Genomic DNA, 26,189 nt, shown 5'->3' with positions numbered 1-26,189 from the left:
GCACACAGAAAAGAAAGAAGAAAATATTGCCAGTCTTCAGGCGATTCATACTGTGCTACAACTGGCAAATAGAGTGGCTGCAAGTAAGAGTGGCGAGCTGGCTGACAATTGGATTTAATTTGGTTTCATTTGCTTTATAGGCTCTCTGTATAGAGTCATAGAGGGACCTTTCAATGTCATATAGGCCAACCCCCTACCATGGGCAGCTTTTTATCAACTCAGCCAAGTTGCTCAGAGTGCCATCCAACCTGGCCTTGAATGTTGCCAGGGACAGGGCATCCACAACTTCTCTGGGCAACTTGTTTGAGTTTTTCATCACCCTCACTGTAAAAAACAGAATTCTGTCTTATATCTAATCTAAATCTACCCTCTTTTAGTTTAAAACCATTATCCCTTGTCCTATCACAACAGGTTGTACTTAAGAAGTCTGTTGCCATCTTTCTTATGGGCCTCCCTTAGGTACTGGAAGGTGCTCTAAGGTATCCCTGGAGCCTTCTCTTCTCCAAGTTATCACCCCAACTCTTTCAGCCTACCTTCAGGAGAGGTGCCCTAGCCCTCTGATCATCTTCATGGCCCTCCCTGGACTGACTCCAACAGGTACATACCCTCGGGGGCACCAGAGTAATCAATCTAACAAGTTTGTGAGAAAAACACCAAACAATAGTTCCCGTATGTACCTACAACTCCAGACAAAACTGGACTTGAAGAAGTCCAGCCTCTCCCATGATCTAATTAAAAGGAAATAAAATAAGAAGTCCCTTGCCACAGCAGGAGTTGCCAGCATGCATCTACTGCTGCCCAGAAGCACTTACCATGAATTTTGAGATAACAGGAAGAATGGGCAATACCATCAGCCCAGAGACTTCCTCCAGTGACTGTTCCTGCGAAGTTCACTCTCATGGAGGAGTGCATTGATTTTCTATTAGAAGAGTTAAATCTCATTTACTTCCTCTGGAATGGGTATAAAGTAGCCACTTTTAAGGTAATAGAAAGGGAACACACTTTCTATCCCACTCTGTAGTTAGGAAGTCCACCATGAAGTTGCTTAAGGCTGACCACTTTTTCCTATTGAGTTCTCTTTCACTTGTACTTGCTTATATAACTTTTATTTTGAGCCCATCTGGCTTGAGGAAGGACACAAAATGGGACTCTTACCTTTCATCATCATTTATCTTAAACCTAGAAATGAACGTGTAGGCTCTACCAGCGCCTGTCCAAGGACAGCTTGTTATCAAGACTTGGAGAAATTAAAGCAACATAACTAATTTGGATAAAGTAGGGTACAGTCATTTCACATGTTAAACAGAACAATTTATTTGCATACAGGGACAGTCCATCCCATTGCAACTGCACTCAGCCTATGTTGTACTAATAACATCACACCCTCATTGGCATAATTAAATAAAGTCCATGTGGAAGTTAAGCCTGAAGAAATCATATCGCATAATAAAGGGTTACCATATTTTGTGACTTCCCTACAACATGGTAAGCCATAAAAACTGCTTGAATTTCTGTTGTAAATTTTCATGAGTTTCTCAAGAATTTTGTGAACTGCTCTAGCTTTACATTTGTGAGCACAGGAACATGTTAGGTGACATGAAAAAAATTTCTAGGTACCATAGGAGAGAAAAAGCATAAATATGCAAGCTGAACATCCTCCGAATACCTACAGAGAAGATGAGGGTTTTTAACTATCAAACCGTTTCAGTCAATCTCATGATCTTGTGATTTCATGTGCATGATGTGTGATTTAAAAGCCATCAAAACCCTTGTCCTTTGTGAAAACAGGTGGGATTCATTGAGTAAACTCATCTAAGGTGTTGTAGAGTATCTGAGACATCTGCATGGGGCTGGCAGACTTAAGTTAACACACTCACCCAGACCTGTGCTCCTCCACAGCAGCAGCTTTAGGCCAAGGGGGTACTCTGCAGTGTCCCATTTGAAGCTTTGCAGCTACAGAGAGAAAGCTGGATCCCACTCTAGCAGTTTTCCAAGTGTGAAAAACTTGCCCACTTGCAGTCCCGAGCTGTGCTATGAGCTACCAACTTCAGCATCGCTGGCTGTGCTCCACTGACATTCAGTGCAGTGGCTACAACCATAACCCAAGGAGGTAAAAGCACTTCACTTCACCTGGGGACTGTTCCTACAAGGTGAACCTCACACCACTGTGGTCACCCTTGCCACCTCCACATCCCGGCATCTCTTTGGTCTGGTGGCCCTCTGAGGAACCACACAGGCCACACCTTGACTGTTTTGTGACAATTAAGACTAAGGAAGTCAGTCACCAGAATTTGTTTTCCTTACAAGTAGTATCCAAATCCAGCCCTTTGAAGATGAGAGGAGCAGGGCGTCTTTGCTGTAGTGATTTTCCTAAATCATAAAGCCAAGTGTCTTCCTCACACTGCAAGAAGCCTTGATGGAAATAATGCAACTGCAACCCAGCATTAAATAAGCAGCTCACACCAGTAACTTCCTTTCACATTTCTTAGTATTGCATTTTTTCCCCATTACAGCAGAAGGTATTTTCATGTCATTAAACATGTAATTTATTTTCTACTATTTCTATGGTTTCTATAATTACAGAATTAGAAGAATAACACTTTAGTATGCATTTCCATAATTTATCCATTCACAGATAATCAAATTATCTATTCCATACCTTTATGCAGGTAATAGATTGTATACCAGCAATAATGCAACAGCTGAGGTGATTTTACTCTCACACACACCCACTCCAGCAATAAGCATCATCTTGACCTGTGTAAAAAAGCCTCCAGAACTGTCAATTATATGACATTAAAAAGGTAGGCTACTGGACAAAAGGCTTGCTTAGAGAACTGATTGGAGGCACAAAGAGCATGGTATGCTCAGATGACTGTATGCTCAGATGCCAAGGAAGGTCTTCAGCAATTCCAGGCAAGGTATTTTTTTTTTGATCTCATGAATTCATGCAGTAAATGTCAGTAGCGGGAGATGCAATGCCTGCACTATTGTACAGTCTTGCTCACAAGTCCTTTTATCTATCTTCACCCACAGTATAGAAATATTGGGTTGTTCCTGGACTCTCTTCTGGAGTTAAACTCTTTTGGAAAGAAAACCCAGTTGCTGTTTTAGACACTTGCTCAAGAGTCACTCCCAAAGTGCAGCATGAACAAGGTTCAACCGGTTTGGGCTTCCTTTTTGCTGTATACAAACATGCAAAACTATCCCAGTAGTCTCTGATCACTCAAACAGTACATCCCCTTTTGTTTCATGCTTTTAATTCCAGTGGACTGCAAAAACACCCCAGTGCTCAGATTACTTCAGACTTTTGAACTGACAACCAAGAAAAACATAGAGAGCAAGTCTTATGGCTATGGCTACCCCACGTGGGGCCATGGGAGGTGCTTGGCCAAGCATGGGGGGGGAAAACCAAAGGTTTCTAAAGGCTCTTCTCTAGAAGTAACTTGCTCCATTTTGGAAACTCCGATGTTATCTGAAGGGGGTATGCTCTGCACATGGATATATACAGACACTGGGCTTGCTTTGGCTTCCATGAGCACTTCAATGCTGAGAAAGTGTCAAAGTTGACAAGAAACAAAGCAGCTTTTAGACAAGAAAAGTGACATGCCCTGACCCTTCTTGGCACCTGACAACTGTCCAGGGTGGGGTTTAACATAACAAAGTGTCAACAGACAGGCTTCCCGCTCCCAAGTCATTAGGAGTTGAATTTTAATCATTTGCTGCTTCTGCTCTACAATGCCCTTGCAGCCCTCTAATGCTTCTGTTATTCCCTGTCCCTGCAAGTCATCCTATTTCTCCTCTCTATCCCACCTACCCATTCTCAGCAGGCTTCTGGCTCAGTATGACTGTGATACATCCAAATGGACTGGTTGACCCGGTGGTTTTTGACATCACTTGTGACTTTGGGCTCCTTTCAAACCAGCCCTGTGCTGATGAAGTGTAGACAACACTATGACACAAACTCTTCTTGATTCTGCAGGAATTGTATTTCCTTTCTTTAAAAGCATTTAAAAAAAAAAAAATCAGAGAATGCAATGTGAAGTAACCATGGAGCTGCCAGCCAGAGTGTTTAATGTAATCCCTCCTCTGTCACTAGCTTGCCATGCAATCTCTGCCTGTGGGCACACAACCCCTCTGTGATACTGCTCTCTCCAGAGGAACTAGCAGATAACAGGGATTATTTGTTGGTGCAACACTCTTCAAGATGTAGGAAAGAAAAGAAGATGCAAAGGATGCGCCACCAAAAATTCACCATAATGGTCAGGCAATTGTGAGCCATACCCCTGGGATAACCAGTGCCTGCCTGCACCCCGGCATGCACGGGTGGGAGGCAAAGGGTCGGGCTGGCTGTTGGAGCTGTGTGGTGCAGAAGGGCATGGGCTTCCTCACACAGCATCCGCATGTCCGGCATCTGGGGACTGCACTCAAGGATGTGTTACCTGAACAAGCAATTAAGGAAAAAAAAAAAATACATACCTTCTAAAGATTCATATTTTTTGTTACCCCAGGCCCCTCTTCCCAGAGCATGCTACAAGAAAGGATCGCCCCGACTCCACTCTCATTTTAAAATGCTTCTTTTTATTTCAGTGGTTGTACATTGGGTGAATGAATTTAACGTCACAACAGAAATAGAATGGCTATTTAACAGACCACTAGTAATTATATATGTGGTAAAGGAGTGAATGGAGGGGTTTCATTTAACTGTTACCGAAATACTCATTGTACGTGTTGTCAATTATGCTGGATGAGAGAGGCAAACAAAAAGGTATTTTGGTGAGGTGCTGTATCCTTTGAAGAAAATAAGCAGAGACATCTCAAGTCACTTGAAACCATGTCCCAGCTACAGTATTTACTGTCTCCGTGTTGGCCCATCTCATGGTTCTTTTAGGGGGTTATATTTCTTGTTGTATTTCTTTTTAATTAAACAAAGCATTTAAAATTTAATCATTTTCATTAGACTTTTTTTTTAAAATATAAACAAAGTTTTGGCAAATAATATTTATACAGAAAAATAGTTTTAGATCTTCCCAAATTTTGAAACAGTCTATAAAATTACTTTATAAATAAATAAAATGCAGAATCTGTTGTACACATATTTGCACATATCTGTAATTGCCTCCTTACTGTTAGCATAGGTTTGTACTTGTACAGTTTTCAGGAATATTACAAAGTCATAAAGTCGGAAAGTGGATCTCTTATTAAAAATACATTTTCTTTTTTTGTCTGTCAGTTTATCTGGATGAAAGACCTGATGTATCTGAAGCGTCGTCATCCATGGGCAAAAAATAGGAATATTGGATTAATTGTAAAAAACATAGAATAAAAGTAATTTTGGAACATAAAAAGTTCACACAAAATGATGTCTTGAAGAGTTATCTACATAAAATATTTAAACATGGATAATTTACCATTTAGTATTATACAATAAACTACCCAAATGCCTAAATTAACTATTATAAAAAAATAAAAACAACTTTGACAGATATAGGCAAGTTGCAGTGTCAACTACCTAGTTATAATGACTGAGAAAGTCTACAAATATTAGTGTTTTAATAGTATATAATGGTGATACCTTAACTGCTAAAGTAACAAGTTAAGATACGTTATTTTCTCACAAATTAAACTAACGCAACGTTACAAGCACTATGTTAATTTTACAACCAAATTGTGATTATTTTTTTTTTTTGGATGATCAAATCTCCAGCTTTATATATAAATAGATAGTAATTAGACATCGGACAAACAAGATTTAGCCTGGAAAATAATTTCCTAGACAAATAATAATATGGTTAGTGCCTTCAGTCGTTCAGAACTGGCAGTGCTGCCAAAGTTTAAAATAGTTTACAATCAATCTGAAGAGGTTAAGTTAAAATACTGCAATCACTAGTTATGTTCACATAGAAAACTTATGCTGCAAACAATTATACATAATATCCACTTATAACAGCTGTCTTGTTTTTTTAAACAATAATTTAAAAACTATGTCATTTATGTGATACATGTGCAACATATAAAATGTGAAATATGAAATATTTGGTACAATAGTGCTTGAAACAAATCTCAAATCAAACAAATGAATTTTTAAGTATACATATATAATTACCTTGTAAATCAACAAAGTATTTAAAAAAGTAAACAACATTAAAATCTGCTTCATCCATATATATGTATGTATGTATATATAACATGTATATAATTGTATTAAAGATATCTTCATACTTTTGTGACATAAAATATGTTTGTAAATGAAAACAATTAAAAGAACTATTTTCTCCACTCTAATCTGGTTACAATCCTATAATCCAATTAAAAAAATGCAAATACAGTAATGATTTATTAAACTGAATCTCATTCTACATTCTTAGTGTTCAGTTAATAGCCTAGATTAAAGTCACCTATGAAGTTTCAGTGACTCAACTGAATTTTAATTAAATTAGAGTATCATACAATCTCTTCATCTACAGCCTTTTTTTTTTTGCCTTTTCTTCTGTTAGTTTGGTCTTGTTTTTTGTGTTTTTTTTGTTTGTTTGTTTGTTTAACTTTACACTTCTAGAAATTACTTCTTAACAGCTTGGATCTTTTTGGTAACCTGACTATGAGTTTCAAAGATTATTCACGTCTGATGAGATTTGACTGTTGGCATCAGGCTCATTTTCATCAAGTCTGATGTGACAAAATTTAGGCACTTCTGCAAAGTCTATTTTAAAAACATTATAAATATACTCGTAAAATAATATTCTCAAGATTTTGTTCTTTTGGGGATTGAAAGGGGTATGAAGTTCATACTGTGCAAAATTTTTAAAATTTCTTCCGCTATTCTGCTATGATTCAAATGCAACTTCTCCATACAAGTCAAACACCAACCATGTGCATCTAAAGACTTTGTGCTTTACTTTGGACTTCTGGCTAAAAACATCAGATTTGCAGGATGATGTGCAGGACACCGGGCTGCGTTTCACTTCCTCTGTCTTGGAATCAACTCACCAAGGGAGCAAAACCAAGAGTTTTTCTTAACTGAGAAGAAAACCCCAAATCATAGTTTGGGTGGAAATTAAACCTGCAACTGGGAAAAGTTTTTAGTCAATGCAACTCAATTATTGCTGAGCTCGAAAGATTCATAAACATGGAATCTCTCGAGACTAACTGATCTGGACCATTTTTGTTAGGTGTAGTTATGGAGAAACGACAATATTTGCAATAATTAAACTATGCTTAGAAAATCTTTAAAACTAAATGTTATTCTTTATGTCTTGAAACATCACAGCTGGTATCAGGTAGTTAACTATTTTAGGTTGGAGTATAGTAAGCATACCATATTTAATATTCATATATGACATAGCAGCACTAGCTTTTTTGAGTTTTTGATTTGTCCATAAGAACAAATTCTTGACTTAGCATGCAGTTTGTGGCAACTCTAGAGAGGAGGAGACAGGGTAGTATGTACAGTAGCCGTGCTTGGCCGTCCGCAGGGAGGCTTCGTGACACTCTGTTCCGCTCCTGCCGGCTATTTCAGGATTATCTGTTGAGAGAAAGGGAGAGCGTGATCGTGCTTTTAGGTGACATGGGGAGAGCAGTGAGCCCAGGCGGCCGGCGCTGGCCCAGCTGAGCTCAGGCACAGCTCACACAGGACATCATCCTGTGTGGGACAGCATCCCGTGTGGGACAGCGTCCCATGTCCTCAGGCTGCCTGGGAGGCGTTTGTGTCTCACACACCTGCTTGTCTTCCCCTGCACACAAGTCCTCATGTGCATGAGAACACGCAGAGGGAGCACTTTACGTGTCAAAATACTGGAGGGCAGTGCTGAATCCAGGGCCTGGCCAGAGGCAGGGTGTGCACCCTCAGTGCCCTGCCTATCAGTGGAGATGGAAGTCCTGCAGCTCCTGGAGGAGCTCAAAAAAGTGCATCTGCGCTTGGGGCGACTCTCCAGCTCCCACTGTGCTCCCAGAAAGTCAGGAATGATCAGGGGAAACAGTGGAGGTAGGGCTCCTTGCCACTAACAAGCAAAAAGATGTACTGGGCTGGGTGTTTTTATGAAGCAAATGTGTCTTTTCAATGCACTTTCAGCAACTGCTTAATCCCTAAAAAATTTAACTGCAGATCAGTGAACTTGAGAGGTTTTCTCACACTTCCTTATGGCAAGGATTCTAGGGGGATCACCACAGTGGTACCTCTGTGTACCTAACTAGTCACTAACCTTGCTGCTTCACCTTCATGGTGTCTCAAATGGAGGGTGAAATAATCATTTTACAGGTGTATTTTACTTGTGCTTCCAATATTGTAAAGGTTAAATGCACAGTGTGCTAAGCAACCAACTCCACCTTCTCACAGTATTGGAAAATGGTTCAGATTTCCATCACCTGCCTGAAATGGCTGTCAGTAAAAGTGATACCAAAAGGCAGAGGTGTGGTATTTCATCATGCCATTGCTATCCTGTGCTCCAAACTCAAGCACAAGTCAAGGAATTAGGAGTGTATTGCCTGCTCTTCCTCTTTCAATTGGCATATTTTTAGGCTGTATTTGCAGGTGGTATGCAAGGCAGTCATGACAGCACTTGGACCTACTTGTGTATTATGAAACTAGACCACTACTTAATGCAATATATGTATTAAAAGGAGGGGGGGAAATGGTGTTTGGAAAGAAACTTAAGCAACATACTACCTCTGACATACACACCATCAAAAAGAAACATGCTTGGCTCTGCGTGGCAGGCACTCATCCCAGTCCCCTGCTCATCACCCCACTGCTCCTCAAAGCTGCCCTGCCTCGCTCTCTGTACACAAGCACCATCTCCCTGAACCCAAGGACCTTGCCAGCAAGCCAAAAAGCTATCCTTGATTGCCATCAGCTCTGGAAATCTGGTGACACGTGAGGCCCTGTTGTAATGACACTGTACAAACACCTGCTGCTCCAAAGGACTTAACATCTAAATACATCATGCACACAACAAGGACATACATTTTTAATGAACTTCCACCCATTGTGAGTTTGTTAGCTTATCGCCTATCTTCTGTTTCCTTTTGAAATAACAAAGAAATACCTTTGCTCAAATAATAAAGCCCTGTCTGTGATAACCCTGGTCCAGCTCCAGCACAGTGATTTGACAATACATATAAAGAACACAGCCATGCTGAAAATAAGAAATGACCAAGATTTTCAGCACTGGTATTTTTAGCATGTTACAACCCAACATGTCAGTGTAATTAATAAAGCAGCTATAGCTACACTGGGTTAGCTATAATCACACAAGTGTATTTAAAGGATCCTAAGGTCTCACTTCATGGGACATAACCTGAAACTTGCTCAATAAGTTTTTTACTTAGTAAAATCCCAGAATTTCAGGCACTGTAGCTGACTACATCATCTGCCAACTTTTGAGGGGATAAACTTGCATTTTCTATAGCTTTTTTTTCTCAAGTACAGGGAGAGAGGTAACTGCCCCTTGTGCCAAGATTACTTTGGTCAAACGGTCCCACAAGACTGGTGTTCACAGTTTCCCCAAAATGCGTGACAGAGAAGTCAGAGGGACTAATCTCAGGCTGTTTCTCAGGAAAATGGTAGGACCAAGTGCCACTCATCCTGCTGTATGCCAGGCAGGACAGAGGGGTCCTGGACAATGTGAAAGAGCAGAGACTCCTTCTCTTCCCTGCCCTGGTGAGTGGCAAAGCCCAAGGTAAGAACTTCACTGCTGAGTCCCTATTCCCGACTTCTCTCCCATCAAAACTCAGGAAAACAGCAAAGACAATGTGAACACTTTCCCTTTCTGCACAAGCATGTCCTGTTTATGGGTTGCAGGTGCCAGAGCAGCTGGAGCTCTCACTGCCATGCCTCTCCTGCTGCCAGTGGCTGTGGAGCTGGCTTGCTCCCACTGCATCATCCTCGATGTGCTGCCCCTTGTACAAGGGCCCTAACTAGGGCATGTTGCACCCGGCTATTCCTAGTACATGTAGGAGTCCTCCTAGGAAAAAACCCTAAGTCTCTCCTTCAGAACAAGCTTCTCCAGTGCAGTCACAGAACTGAGGAGCTACATTTTTTTTTTAACCTTAGCCACAAAGTGTAAAATGTCTCCCATAGTCTTTAATTACATGTTCACACCTTATTTCTCAAAAGATATCACAACTCTGACACAGCTACATACACAGGCATCAGCTTCTGCCACTGTTTTTTTTTCGCTGTGTCTGACAGAGAAACATATAATTCTAAACTATTTTACATGGAAAACACACTGTGAACTTCTCCTGTTTAATCTACAAATGAAGTAATAAACTGTGATGGAAGGCATCACTGCTTATTACTCCATCACTTGCATGCTGAAAAAGGAGAAGCTGTACTGCAATCCCTGCAAACACTTTGACAGAGTCTGCACTCCTTTGTTACTTGTAAATAGGTCCAGCTACCTTCATGTTCACTACTCTCTGAAGAATTACATCTCAGATGCACATATATATGTCTTGTCATATTTACTCTGATACTATTATAACATTCTACTTCACAGCAACAGGATGTAATGCCATGACACTTTTACCATAGTATATATAAGAAAAAACCCTGAAAAACAAGATCATATAAAGACAAGTCAAGCATGGAAATGCATTTTCTCATGCTCTGAATAGTTAAGATCTACAGATGTGGATACAGACATGCCAGAAAACACACCTTCTGCTGTTGCAGTAAAACATCTAATAAGAAGACTATTTCCAGCATAAGCAGAATGGCCTGGCACTTAAGAGTCTTGAGTAGCAGCTCACAGAAGATTTAAGGGCTTTTTTTTTTTTTGTGGTAATCAAAGACAAAGGTACCCTCTCCATCATCTTCTTGCTTGGTACCTGTCTGAAGTGGCAGAAAGCTGTCTACCCTTTAGATTAAAATCATTCACACTGTGCCAGTGATAGTTAACAGACCTCACTGAAACTACTAACACAATGAGTGAACCTAAATTTCTGCAAACCACTTTCTAAATTCACTCCTCAAATTTTCCAGCTCTTTAGAGGTGACATTTTCAGCTCCTAAATGTCAAGCCTTTCTTCCCTATCAGAGCATGCCTCTTTTAGACCTTTAACTTCAGGACTTCTGAGTTATCATAGTGGTCATTAAGCCCCTTATGCAACACAGAACATCCCAAAATTCAGGGTTGCTTATAAAGGTGATACAGTTCTGAAGTGTCATCCAGGGGAATGACCACCAAGAGAGATGTCACTGCCAATGGTTTCAGCTTCTCACCAGCTACCAGTGCAGATAGATCGATTTGCGAGCTCCTCAGACCTGGCAAAGGAGGCTGTGATCAGTCATTGTCTCAAGACTTAAAAAGTAAAATTGAAAGTTTTTTAAATCAAAGTAGAAATTACATTTTTGTGAACTCTTTTCTGACACCCAGGTTACTGCTTTACTTGATACAGTTCATGGAATTGACCAAATTATAGAGAATCATGACTAGGTTCTAGGAATTACAAGAACACTGGCTTGGGATTTTCTGTTTTGAAGCTACAATTAACAAAGCTTCTTTATAGTCTTTGACTTAAATTCATTTTCCATTTCTAGATTTATTATACAATGATAAATATCAGAAAATTTACCATTCTGCACAAATTCAGTATACATGAACTCTTGTTCAACTAAAGACCTGTCACAGTGGATCAGCTGGAAAACATGACTTTGCATCTACCACTGACATGTTTCTTTTTCTGAAGTTTTGAAATTATTACTCCAAAATACAGTGTGCTTTATAAGCCCTAATATATTTTAAGAAGATGTGAAGATTCTATTTGATCTCTACATTACAAAGCACTTACCTCTCCAAAAATTAACTCAGACATAGCAAACATTCTGGTCTGCTCAGCCTTCCATTTTGAAAGCAATGTAGTAATAGGAGTTTCTTGTAAACAGGATTTATCTCAGAGCATTTCAGACACTAATGCCTCAGCCGGTCACCCATTTTACATCTTCCTAGGCTACCTCAGGCAACTTATTTTAGCATGAGACAGATTATCAACTCATGATGCTTTTTTGCCCTCCACCAAATGAAAGAGTCTGTGGTGAACAGTTTGCACCAAGTTATTTAACTTCCAAACACCTGCATCAGGATAGATGAACCCTTCCACAGTGACATTTTCTGTTTGCATGTTTTTCACACGAGGAGCAGACTGGTCAGATATATCTGGGGTATACATTAAAAATGACAGATATTTTCAGACAGCCAGCTCATATCAGGCTGTCTCATAACTTCTCCCTCTTTCTAAAAATAAAAGTAACACCAAGTATTTCTTCCCTTATGACAAGGAAGCCAAGACTATTTATATTTCCCCATGCCTTTGGGAAATGCCTCCATGTCTTTATTTTTCATCTTCTCTTAGAATGTTCTCTTGTTGTATGTGCCTTGTTCCTTTTCTTCAAAATAAACAACTTTTTTTCTTTTTTTTTTGTTTAATTAGTAGTGGAAAAAGATGAGTAAATGTTCAGACATTTACTGAAAGTAATCTCTATTGTATCAGTTACATCTGTTCTTATTTAATTTTACATAGCCTTACAAATGGACTTTTTCACCTCCTTTTCCCCACAAACTCTGCAGCAGCACGTCCATAGAGCACCATCCCAAACATTCCACTTGATCACACCAGGGCTTCCACTAATGGTCCCACAGGATAGGTTTTGCCCCTGTCCTGACCACTGACAGCAGAGCCAGCTCCAACTCTTGCTTGCATTAAATGCAGCTTGGACTTTTTCCTTTGCTACTCCTTCTCCCCTGAAACCTCATTCTCATTTCCAGCGTATTATCATTTAATGGACATGTGCTTTGTTTTATTCACTAACCATGGCCCTCTCTTCAATCCAAGACTGAAGGAGGATTTTCTCTTATTGCTTTTCCATTAATCCAGTGCAACCCAAATATATTTGTCTACTTTCCTCATCAATAAGATGATCTCTGATCATTTCACAGTGAGTGAGATGTCTGGGCCACAGATGGCTGCCTGCCCATACAGGGTCTAACACGGGGGCATCAGGTGTTTCCTGAGGGCTGGAGGTCCTATTTCCTTGGCTTCCTCATAGCCCATTCCCTCACATGGTAATTCTGGTGCCCTGCGCCATCCTCTCTTTTCTTCCCCAAATCTGAGTGTGCCCAGTGCTGCCTGTCCCATATGTTGAAAATATGCCTCTGGAAATGGCTGAGGGTCAGATGTCCACACTGAAGTGGACACATCTGCTCACACATTTTCATTTCATCAGGCACAAGCTGTTGGCCATCAGAGTGTCATAAAGCTGACAAAGACTTTGTCTGAATCCAGCTCTTCATGATTATCTAAAAAAAAAGTTCCAGACAATTATGGGATCCCAAAAGGTTCAGGGATTCAGCAGCATAATTTTTCTCATCGAATTGTCACAAGGTCCTGAAAGAAGAGACCAAAGCTACTTGTGCTGGCAACTCCTTACTTATGAGCTTCAATAGGTGTTTACTCAAGTAATAATGTACAATATTTAAGTTCAACTTAATAAGGATTTACTCACTCTGGAGAAACAGAGGATTAGTTGGTTTAAAAATGAAAGCAATCTGGCTTTATTTATTCTTCTTTAAAGTAATAAATAATGCAGTGCTAAAAATTCATCATAACATACTCTAATATATTCTACCAAAATCTATTTTTAATTTATTGCAGAGGCAGCAGACACTGCTGAGAAAACCACTGCTGCAGTATTTTAGGAGCACCCATTCAGTGACTGTTTTAGATAGCCACTCAATTTTACCTCCCAGCAGGTCTGAGCTACTGCAATAATCTGTATTTTTCACTTCCTACTTTTAGATTGTTTTCCTCCTCTTCTTAAATTTTAGAAACTACCAGAATAGGCTTTCACAGAGAAACTGATAGCACAAATGAATGAAAGCCAAGCCCAAGTTGTGCATTATCCATGGAAGTGCCCATATTTCTTTTGCAGTGGTGTTACTTCTCCACCCTGACATCCTCACTTAGCCTTTTTTTTTAACAAAACTTGCTTTGCATTTTCCTTTTAGACACCAAGCATGCCCACATCATGCAACATGAGGCTGCCACTACAGATACAGCATCCTTTTTGGGCGAAGGCACCACTGCAAACAGAGCACGGCTGGCACATCTGCAGACTCCTCAGCAGTTATCACCACTCTGAAACCCCTCCTCTCCCAAAACCTGGCACTCCAGTTCAGACTCCCTTCAAAGCAAGAGACAACATCCAGAACTAAACTTGAACACAGAAAAGTATAAAATGTATGTTCATCAAGGTTACTCCTAAGACTTGAGTCAGTTTTATAAAACTCACAATACACATAAATCTTACCTTCCTGACTTTTGACTACTTTCCACTTCCCTAATTTTCTTCTTATCTGATTACTCTCACATAAACAGACACGCATACTGTTTCTCTGTGTGCCATGGCAGGTAATATTGCATCAAAAATGAAGTCAGGCAAGTTAGCAAATTTTTGCGTCCAGCTGAAAGTCACAACAGATACAATCAACAAAAATAAATATACAGATGTTTCCAGTGCAGCCTCCTGCACACTCAAAGCCAAAGACTGGCATTTCTAGTAGGCAATAAATCATACACCAAGATAAAAATATGATCTTTTTTTAATTAAAGGGAAAGTACTTGGAGCACCTAGAGATGTCCAGATGCAATTATTTTAAAGGACAGGATCCCAGAGAAGTACATCTGGAGTTCCACAGTGCTCTTTGTTAAAATTTTATGATGGAAAAACCTGGACTCACATGGAGCTGTGTGTATAAACCATGAAACAAACTCATTTTCTCCCAAATGCCTACAAAATTAGTGGACCTCAGAAATCATTTTCTACGTTTAATATATGCCCCCAAAGACTTTTACTTCACTTGTCGAAGTATCAGTTGTTGAATAATTGAAAGCAAGAACATAAAAAGAAGTTATCATAGCAAATATCAACACTTTTTCTTTACACTCTATAACAGGGAGGGAAAATCTGTTTTGATTTTTGTTATATTGTTATATAAAAGAATGAAGCCTTTGCATACTGCTGACGCTGTGCGACACTGCCATCTAGCAGGATACCAGAGGAAGTCAGGTTTTAATCCTGTACAGGGGAGAAGGGTATGATGGGAGAATTTATAAAAAAAAAAAAAAAAAAACAGAACAGAGATTTTTCCATTTCTTCCCCACTGGCTTCTTGTATATGAACATGCAATCTAAAGTTCCACACACCAGCCTGCTGGAACTTTTTATCATCTACAAAGAAACAACTTGCTATATTAAGAGGTCAAAAAAATATTAAAAACAAAGACTTGGTAAAGTTTGCATTAAACTAAAATAGTTCCATTATATTTTGCAGGGTAATCTTTTAGTTCTGCTTCTCTGGTGCTTTAGAAAATAGCTTTGCCACTTATTTTGTACCATCAGTTGTTTCAAGGCAATTCAAACAATGTTTTCTTGACACTGTTCAAATTTGCTGTGGGCTTTAATATTGGTAACTCTCACTTCTTGAGTCTGTGAGTCCCAGCTACTAACCTGTGTCAGACAAAATAACTTGAGTGAGATGAGTCTTGTGATTCTTGTGTGTCTAGCATGAAAGAAGCAGCAAGCAATTTAAGTTTGCCCTTCCTACTGTGATAAGCTATTGCTGTTTAAATACCTACTCTAGAGAAATGATTCTTCATGATCAAGGGCCACTTAGATTTGTTTTTCTAGCCTGGTGCAGGTACAAAGCAAGATGGTCAGTCCTTAGGTGGGCTCACTAGATGCCCAACACTGTTCTGCTCTGAGCTGGCTCCCTGCAAGTATTCCCTCTGATAATTTGTCTGAGGATGGAACCTGGTCCTCTGTCTCATTTTCTGGACTTTTCCAAGTCAGATTCAAATTATTCTTTCTGTTGTTGGAACAGAGTTTTCTATAGGAGCATTTAACTTGGAACTTTATGGAATTTTTAGATCAAAACTTTCAGTCAGGAAAAAAACAAAACGAAACTAAAATTATTTAGATACTCATTATTCCTAGAAGAAGTGCTTTCCTACCTGTTCCCTCATTCCCCCAGAAACAGCAGGTAAAGGTTTTCTATGAATTTTGCATAGGCTCTTATTTGTAATGTTCTTTTATGCTGGCACTAAGGATGTAAACAACATTTGTTTCCGCTTCCCACCTTCTTTCTCAAAAGCTTGCTTTTAAACAACAACAACAACAAGTCCATTTCCTACTATTTACCAGATTTTTCCAATTCATTTTCTCAGCATATTGCTACTTTTCTCCCTGTTTACAAGTACAGCAGGTTTCCATGAAGAAGAAAGGGAATGTGAGACAGTAAAAGCCTTGTCAGCAGCGCTATGGGCAGCTCTCGCTGGGCTGGATGGCCTCCTGGAGCTACAGAGCAATGGAGGGGGAGCCCTGCTGGGGGACACCAAGGAACATTTGCACGAGGGAGCGACTGCCATGTCTGCTTTGTGCAGAAGGAGACATCACCTCGAGTCAGTGCCCCATGATGTTCTGGTCTGAGAAGAATGAACCACGCCACCTTGGGAGAGGTGCTGCCTTTGTGGGCGCCTTGGCAAGGAGATGCTCTGTTGCTGCACGTCCTGGCTCTGCTTCCCTCCTGACTAAGCCACCACATGGTGTCCCAAATCCCAAAAGCTTGGCATGTTTGTATTTTACACTATGTTAACTAGTTTTTGAATTCTTGGGCAAATATTTTAATTGTCCTTTTGTTTGCGACACTCAAACATAACTATTTTTAATTTTGCTTCATTGTATTCTAACAGATTTTGACAGAACTGAAGGCTACTGAATGATTTCATAATTAATATCTGCATAATTGCCACCTAATTCCGTGCAAATGCTGATGCCTAATTTAAAGCAGCTGTGCCAGATAATCACAAGCCTTAGCATAAGACAGCCTATTGATCTTATATTTCTTTTTAGATACAGGCCCAAAGTATTTCTTTTGGGTTTTTTTTGGATATGTTCTTTACTATTTCCTTCTTGGTAAGAGGTCATATAACCTGTAGAATAATGTCACCAAGTAACATCTTTAAGCAGCATTCTCTCTATTTTTATACTATCAGCCTCTGCCCATTTTCATTAGTAAAAAAAAAAAAAATAGACACAAACTATTCTGAGCTGATGTGATGTGAACAAGATTCACATTCGTTGGAATTGTTTGGAATTTCATATATGTCCTCTAATAACCAGGAGCTATGGAAACACTCACTGAACCTGAGAACACAGATTAGGACACAGAAATGCTGGTGTCTTAACCCCCTGCCATACTCACTGAGGTGACACAACCTAGCCAAGTAAGCCAATAAAGCCTGGAGATCCCTTCATGTGGTCATCAGCTGCAGGCTTGGGTCATGTGCTCACCAGGGTTTTAGCAGCACCTGGGCTAAGGGCTAATGTCTCTTGCCTGTCATCCAGCTGCCAGTTCAGAAGTAGGTAGGCAAATTTGTCTATAGGTCCTGTATTGCATCTGCCAAGCTTGTGAAAATGCCTTGGGTAATGTAGACATCCAAGTTATCTTAAGACAATCTCAAACATCACCAGACACATGTTTAGGCAACCAAGCCAAGCCCTGAGAGACTTTTGAAGGACAAGCCAGGCTACACTCTGGATTTCATCTGACTGGGCTGATAAACTTCACAGTCCACAATGGGTACTTAAACTTATATCTTGCATGTAGATACCCATACTTAGACACCAACACTAGAGTGTCTTAATTTTGGGCTGAGTTCTAACCTTCTAATCCTTGCAGGACTCACCAATATATATATATATATATACACATATGGAACAGTACTGAGGCTTTCTAATTTAGAAATTTAAAGCCCCCACAAGGAGGTGCTTGCCATTATTGAAAACTGAACTTCAGCCCCAGAAGTCCAAATAGCATCTCTCTTAAATAATGTCAGGATAAACCATCCTTTGTTAAATTACCTTTGGTGTGAAGGGTGGAGGAAGTCACATTTTTCTGCATTTCCATTAACAAGAACATCCTTATCTCTGTCTAATCTTTCTCAAGTTTATAATCCTGTATTTGCTCATAAAGCATAGAGAAAACAAGAAGAGAAAAAATACTTCCAAAAGAATTTTCCTTAAGATCTATGATTTTTATATCATCCTGAATCTGCAGCACTGTACATTCCTAGCCTAAGAAAACAGTCAGTAAATATTGCTCTTTCCCTCTACAACCACCTAAAAGGAGGGCACCAAGGTGGGGATTGGTCTCTTCTCCCAAGTAACAAGTGATAGGATGATAGAAATTAGATTGGATATTAGGAAACATTTCTTCATGGAAAGGGTTGTCAAGCACTGAAAGAGTGCCCAAAGCAGTCACCATCCCAAGGCATTTAAAAGATGTATAGCTGCTGCACTCTGGGGCATGGTTTAGTGGTGAACTTGGCAGTCCTGGGTTAACAATTGGACTCAATGATCTTAGAGGTTTTTTCCAACCTAAGTGATTATGTGATTCTACCCATCAGTGAAGCTCAGCAGGTAACAGTTTCCTTGTTTGCTTGAGTATTGCTAGTCCACTAGCTGAAGGAGTAACAAAGGCTTTGTTAAAGATCTCTGAAGTACATACTTACATACAAAGACTGTATTAGTATTTTAAGCAGGACATCCTATGTACCTCTGTCCATATGCATGCACTAGAGGGAGCTAGGACCAAACCCTAGGTATTCATGTCCTAACACTGCTTCTCACCATCATTTCACACAGCTTCAAACTTTGCTCCAAGAAAACACTGTTAGCATCTTCAAACAACTGAACTGAAAGTTCTTCAAGCATCTGCTGCTGAAGTGGGGTTAAGCAGCTGAGGCTTCAAGCCCTATCCCGGCAGGAATGGCTGGAGCAATTGAGAAGAGCAGAAAAGGGGAAGGGCCTTTTACCTCTGATCAGTCATGCTCCTGCACGTGTACCTTTCCAGCTACCTTTCACTAGAAAGCTGAAATCTCTTCCCCTCTATTCCCTCTCATCACAGCCTGGCAGCTACAGTAAGTGGGGCAATTTGCTGCATCCTGTTTACATTGCATTGCATCAAAGCGATTCTCTTCCCTTCTGAAGTACACTGCGAGAAAATTATTTTAAAACCCTAAACTTTGTAAGTCAGGAAAAGCAAGGGATGCCAGATTTTCCGTATGTTCTTAACTGGTGTCACCCTGCACAGATGTACACAGTACAGCCTTTAATTCTACACAATCTTTCCATGTGCCTTGTGCCATACATTGAACACACAATGCCCAGAGCTGCTGGCCAAGCAGGACTGACAGCATGTCCAATGCAGGTGTATTTTGAACTCTTACTCATGTTATTTTCTGAAAGAAAGGATATACAGAAGACATGAGACATAGTGACTTTTTTTTTTTCAAAAGAGAAATTGACAGCACATACTAAATAATTTACTGGACCCAACAGAGTTATATTTTATTAGGCATCAACTGAGATTCCATAACTTTTGGGATGTTGACTTTTCCCTTCCACTTGTGCTTCAAAGACACTAGGATCATCACACTCAATCCCAGGAAGACCCGCAATCTTTCCCCAGGTCAGAATACTAAACCAAATGATATTAAAATAAATTATTAAGCCCTGCTAAAACTTTCTTTTCATGCCCACAATAGTGAGGAGAAGCTGTGGGAGCTAAAATGGGACAAGCTGAAGGCTGGAGGTTGTAAAAAAAAAACTGTGGTAGAGACACTGGAAAGAGGAAACTGTACCTCGCAGGTATGTAAAGCAGTGTGGCACAGACTAGAAAAGGCAATTTTATCTGGTTGAGAATAAAACAGTCCTTTTCTGAAATACTCAGGAGAGTTTAAACCCATACAAGAGGACACAAAGAATGCTATGGCCATGAACAAAGTCATGCTAATTACCAAGTTAATAACCTGCTCCTGTTATGTTTCTTGGGTTAAAGAAATACTGAGAATTTGAGCCATAGAGTTACCATACGGCTTTCCTAGCATTGTAGCTTTGTCTCAAATTTTAGGATGTAGTAAATAAACAGAAAACTTAAGAGTTTTGTCTCTTATAAAGAACAATGAACTACTACTGCTTTCCCTACTTTGAAGTACATGTTTTTTAACAGTGACTTTTAAAAACTTACAATGACTAAAACAAAGACAGGAGTGAGGAAAAAGAAGACTGTGATGGCACATGCTACAGAAGCAAACAAGCTCCTGAGGTGGGACTCATCTACATGTGCAGTGGTGCAGAGCTTTGCTAAAGCACACCTATATTCAATTTACAGGCAAGGGACAGAGGAAAGACCCTCCAGGGCAATTTACCCTACCCTAACACAGACCTCCAGAAAAGCAGACGATCTAGATGCCAAACTTACAAATGGCTGAAGTTAAACAAGTGAAACCCATCCTCCTGTTAAACCATCCATTAATTTCAGCATGGAATTGTATGTACACACACACACATACATATGTGCAACTAGATAAATACAGAAACCTTCTACAATCCCTGTTAAATTTAAAATGCTATAATCCTCCAATGCAAACAAAATCTGCACTGGGAAAGAAGGGGCTCTGCCTTCCTTCCTGATAGATGAGGAAGAGCATTAAGGTACTCCTTTGTCTTCTCAGTGGCACTAGTTACTTGCATGAAAGGGTTCCCATTAACTTTAATAAAAAAAAAAAAATACTGCTTACTGGTCCTTTTGTAGGCATCCATGTATTTATTCTACCTTCAGCCACAGTCAGCCCCTCTAGCACTCAGGATTGGAGGTGGTGGACCTGCCCCAGCTACATTTCTGTGCTGGAGAGGGTCCCTGGCTCAACCTCTCCCCAAACTATCCCATTTTTCTCTTAATCCCTTAGCATCTTCAAAGCCCTCTGTTGCCACTTTGAGATCACAAAACTACAATGGATACCAGCAAACATTTTTCTGCTGTAGACACTTCTGGGAAGGACTGTGTAACACACCATTGGCCTGCTGCACTTTCATTCTTGACCCAGGTGTTTTTTACAAGCTAGCTCTCAGAAAAGTAAGCACAAAACAACAATAACCCTCTTTTGATGAAAATGCTAGAAGCAAAAACATCATCATGTTGGCAAATGAACCTTAAAAAAAAACGAAGAAAATGGACTGGTTTGTATTTCTTTAAGAAAGTAGGATGTATTTCAGAGGTAGTATATTTTTCCTAAATTATTAAAAATAAACTCTTGAAGCAACTTCTATTTTTCCACGGGATACCTCAATAGTTTTGGGAATGCCAGTAAAAAAAATAAACCTGTTAGTATAACATTATTAAGCAAAACATTTTTGCAGATTTCTTTCTAAGTCCTTGGCAAGTGGAAGGGAAGGAACCAATAGGACAGCATTTCTCCTGGGTCTGCAACAGCTTGTCCATCTGTCCAGGAGCAACACAAGGAAAGATGATGGTGACATAGCCCTTTGGTTTCTTCTGGTGAGCAAATCTGCTTGTTTGCTTTTCCATCTGACCTCTCAGCACTTGAAGGGAACACATCTCAGGTGGAAGTGTCTGAGCATGGTCCCAGAGCAAGAGAAAAGCCAGAGTGACCCAACTGCTGTGCAGACTCATCTCTCGGCACATCAGGGTGGGAACCATCCCAACAGAGGATTCAGAGCTACACACCCCAGGCTGCAATTTATATGTCTTCCCTGGGAATTAGGTCCTGCAGGAGGAGGGGAAACCCAGCCAAAATGAAAACTGCTTAATGTAAACTGCAGAAGAGGAGGAGAAAGTATCATCCTTCCTAGCCTATTCAGATAATAACCCTCAGGATGCTTTCTATCAATGTGCCTTCTTAGGGAAATATAATTCCCAAGGTTAAAGATACACTTTCAAATATAAAGCGGGCATAGCCATAAATATCTTGACTGCTGTTTCAACCACTCGTATTTACAGAAAACATTCAATTTTTTTCCAGCTGCCTTGTCCTGCTTGTGATTTTTTGACAGCTTCCATGCTTACAAATTAGTCACTTCCACACCTCATGGAGAAGGCTACATTAACACACCCAAATGTTTAAACCTGCAAGGATCTTCCTTTTAACTTAGGAGTTAATAATAGACTTTTGTAAGTAGTCGAGTGCTGTGGTGATTCTAACTCCAGCTGGGTTAATTACACAATAATTAGGTACAAACATCGCAACACAAAACACAGCTACATCATTATTTGCAACAAATGTTAACTCTAAATAAGTGCAACCTGTCCCACAAACACTTGCTATAAACGACTTAAAAATAAAAGTAAAATTTGATGGGGTAAACACAGAAATAAAAAAAAAATTCTCTGTGAGAATTTTTTTTGTTAAAAAAAATAAAATAAAAATCTCAGCACTCATTTAGAGTTCAGGATCTTGTGAAAGAAAGCTTTAAAAGGAGCAAACCTGATTTGCTGTGGCTGTTGCGGCGAAGGGAACACTTGTTGCAGGAGTTGTTGCTGCAGAGACAGTGGCGGCCGTAGCGTTGTGCATCATGGGTACTTTCAGGAGGGGAACCATGGAAGCAATGAACAGGAGGGTGCAGCATTATGGTAAGAGAAGTGGTATTTTTGGCATGGTGAATATCAAGAGCGGCAAGCCATCGTCATGGGTTAAACCGGCAGATGGCATGCAATCACAGTGCAAAGCGAGAAAGCGTGGCGGAGAAATAAAAAAAAAGGGAAAATAGCTTATTACAAGTACAATTAAAGGAAGGTTGTCAACACAATCGGCGATTCCCAGAAAAAAAGAGTAAGAACCACTGAAAATGCAAGTGCTGTCTCTAAGATGAAGATTAGTTGTGCAAACGAGGCCTTTACCAAAATAGCCCATTACCTGCGGATTGTTACATATGCAATTTGTTTTCCCCCAGTACAGCTATAATGCACTTCAAAATAAAATCCTACTAAAAAAACTCCAGTGGTGTGTACTGGGAAGAAAATTGTTAAATGTTCATCTTAATTTTTAAATTCAATTAAAAATTAATGATTTTCATGTATGTTCATTTTGAAGTAAGATAGGTACTCGCTGTCTTTCTTTATAATCCAATTAATGCGTTTTTTCCTACTAGTACTGCATAGCTATTTGACTTTATCAGAGTTAAATTACCATCTGCTTGAGGGAAAAATCAGGAGAGGGATGATAATAATTATCCTGATATATACTACTTTGTTTGACCTAAAAAAGCAAGATCGATTTTGTGAAAGACACTGCTTTTGCTCATTTTAAGAATGAATTTTAGTCAGCATCTTTATGGAGGAATTATTAATTTGATGTTTAAAGGCTTGATATTTTAACTGTTTATGTGAGTAGGCCCAAAACCCAGAAATAAAATCACTGGACAGGGCAATAGAAGAATACTTTTCTGTCTCAGAGGCTGTTGCATTGGACTATCCACTTTGCATGCCCAAAATGTTAACTTCAAGCTCCTTTAAAAAAGGAGTGAGATTCAGATCACGAGTTTCAACAGAACCTCTGTGGATCAAAGTAGGCATTTCTGGGAAACGCTGATAAAACTTTCTAACACACAGCAAAGGAGAAATAGGCACACCACTATGAAACTTTAAAACACTGATGAAATTCGCTGTTTTTTTCCAGTATTTTATGATTTTATAGTACTAGGCAATATAAAATAACTTTGAAAACTGAAAAGCAGACTGGAATTCATGGTATTATGCTTTTGCAGTGTAGTTTTTATAGCAGGTGATACCATGTCTAAACTGCAGCTTTCATCTACAAATCTAAACACTCTGCAAAATCAACCAGAAGGACAAGCGAACCTTTAGTTCTAGTCAGTGGCTAAATCTTGCCTAGAATTTTTGAAGCAAGTGAATATACATCATATACAGTATAAAAAAAGAGATCAATAAAGAAATTTGGAACCTACCAATACTGGTAGCGGGTGTCATGCACAAAACTGACCCTGCATGTCATGCAATGATAGGTGAAAAAAGTGGATAAAGGGAAGAAACAGGTTAGCTGTTTAGAGTTAACATTCAAAGTGAGATTCAAGCATAACCACAGAGAAGTAAGTTAGTTAAATGAAACTGTAAGGTCATTCACAGTTTTGCTTAAACACAAAGAGGTGATTGTGTTCTTACTAAACTCCTGTATATACTGTGTGGGTTTTGGCATGTTTCTGTATATATTCAAGATACTTCATAAACTTTTTTACTTATTAATGTTATCCTTTCACTTAGTGCTTTTGCAGCAACAAAGTTTTTTTTAATAAAAACATTTGTGGTTAAAAACAACAGTATTTGGGACTTTTAGAACTGATTGCATAATTCAGACAGCTCAATGTTGCACAGATCAACATTCAAAAGTTTTTTGACATGTGGCAGAAACAGAAAGTGGAATTAAGACAATATTCTACTGCAGGGGCTTTGCCAAATTTCTATTTGATGTTAACGTAGCCATTCTTAACACAAAGTACTTTGACAAGTCCCAAGCTAAACACCTTAAAGTGTGAGACATTCCAGCAGAAGGCTCCCAGCACACCCCAGAGATGCTGTGGGATGACTGCTCACCTGCTGTGCAGTTTACCTTTGGTGCCTAGCCCACCTTTAACCTTTCTGGAAAGGCAAAATGAAAGAAAGAGATCAGCCTATTTCCAGTACAGTGCATACAGCAAGCTGGTGAAGGCAAGCAGGTAAGGAGACTAGTGCAAGGTACGTGCATATTTGACACAGAGTCAAATATGCTTCCTGTATTCCTGCTGAATTACTACTGCAGCCCCATGGGACCATTGCAGGACTTATGTGACTATGAATGACCTTACTCAAGAACAGTCCCCAGAGAATACACAAAGTTCCTCCTCTAGAGGCTATAGAAACACTAACAAACAGCAATGGGAAGAGAGAAAAGATCTGCTGTTTTTAAGAACATTCACTGAACAATAAGGAGAAGGTGACAAAGCAATCAAACTGATGTAAAACAAAGTGCAGAACTTTGGAGGTAAGCCATGCTAAGTCAAGCCCCACACTTTTTATTAGGGGAGCCAGTGGTTAATAAAGCAGAGAAGTTATATAAAACAATTAAGTTTTATATATATTCCAGCAGCAAAACTTGTCTTAAAATTTAACACACACGCACACACACACACAAGGAACACATTTGAAAATTTTACCAGTTTAGAAAATACCACACAATCATTTAAAATCCAACAGATAATGTCATGCATTGCTCCTCAGATGTGGGTTGCATGACAGTCCTTACACCCACCAAATCCAACCTACCCAGGAAATGTGGGAATATCAGATGTATCATCTTTAATGGAAAGCTCATGACAACCATTCTCATAGAGGGTGTTCTCCTTTCCTGAACTACTCCCATACCCCAACTCCTCTCTTTAATATCCTTCCTTGGAGCTGATGGTGTTTGAAAAGAGCAGGAGGTTCATTACTTTAAGAAAGGTTTTCTACTCTGGGACTTGGGCTCCATCTGGTATTTTATACCTGTGTTTCTCCTTCTTTTCATGCACTTGTGTTGGGATTTGACAACAACCTGGCCCTTAAGGTTTGGTTCCAAGATCCACCCTTCCTACAACCAGAAATTTTTCAGTTAAAACTAGAATTACAGCAATTAGCTGGAAAGAGGGATTGACAATAAAAAATACAAAAAGTGAGTTACTTAAGGAAGCATGAGCTTTCCAAAAGCCTGGAAAGTAGCCAAATACTTTCTCACTGAAAAAGGTCTAAACTACTGTATTTTCCATAGTTAATTTGAAGTCCTTGTCAATTGCAAATAAGAGCAATAAGCCCTGAAAGGGAGTGCTTAAGAAGGAAAAATACCTATCATGCTACAAATTCTCATAGTTTCAATGTGAAATAAATTTGTGGAAATTTCTATATGTTCTGTAAGCACAGGGCAGTCTTCCATTCATGTCCAAATAGGCGGTCTCAGCAGTTATTTATTTTTTTTCAAACACTCCCATAAATGTCAGTGTGTTTTCCGCCACACCTATTCTGGTGCACCAATGTGCTAAAAATAAGGCTATGCTATTACTTACTATTACAAATACGGGGGCAGGCTCCAAGGTTGTTACTGAGGCCTTATAGAAAAATTCCATGAAGTCAAAGCCATCTGTGTTTGTTTTTTATCTTTAAAAACATATGGGAATGCTGATAGATTGGGAAATCGCTGTGTGTTGCCTTTCATTCCTTGTTTAACTGGCATTATTTCTATAAACTAAAATAACATTGCTGAAATGTCAAGCACATTTGCAAACATGTAGTTTTAAACTATTCTGAAGTT

The 26,189-nt window shown here is 39.5% G+C and overlaps 1 protein-coding gene across 15 annotated transcripts in view; it reads right to left on the bottom strand.

The window, feature by feature from the left end:
- Positions 1-4,561: 4,561 nt before the first annotated feature.
- Positions 4,562-26,189, bottom strand: part of MBNL2 (muscleblind like splicing regulator 2) — a 106,100-nt gene continuing 84,472 nt past the window's right edge. For 5 of the 15 annotated variants that reach the window (XM_021530291.3, XM_021530296.4, XM_085581431.1 and 2 more), the window contains 2 exons: positions 23,821-23,856; positions 4,562-7,522 (listed from right to left, as the gene is read on the bottom strand). In XM_021530291.3, the coding sequence (XP_021385966.1) occupies positions 7,395-7,522; positions 23,821-23,856 (164 nt within the window). In that variant the 3' untranslated portion in view covers positions 4,562-7,394. Of the gene's footprint in view, positions 7,523-22,340; positions 22,436-23,820; positions 23,857-26,189 lie in introns of all 15 variants that reach the window. The other 10 variants (XM_021530295.3, XM_021530299.4, XM_085581484.1 and 7 more) reach the window with 3 other exon arrangements.

Source organism: Lonchura striata, chromosome 1, assembly GCF_050655825.1.
Source record: "Lonchura striata isolate lonStrDom1 chromosome 1, ASM5065582v1, whole genome shotgun sequence".
NCBI classification, from domain to species: Eukaryota; Metazoa; Chordata; class Aves; order Passeriformes; family Estrildidae; genus Lonchura; species Lonchura striata.
This window is presented reverse-complemented; position numbering and strand designations above follow the sequence as displayed.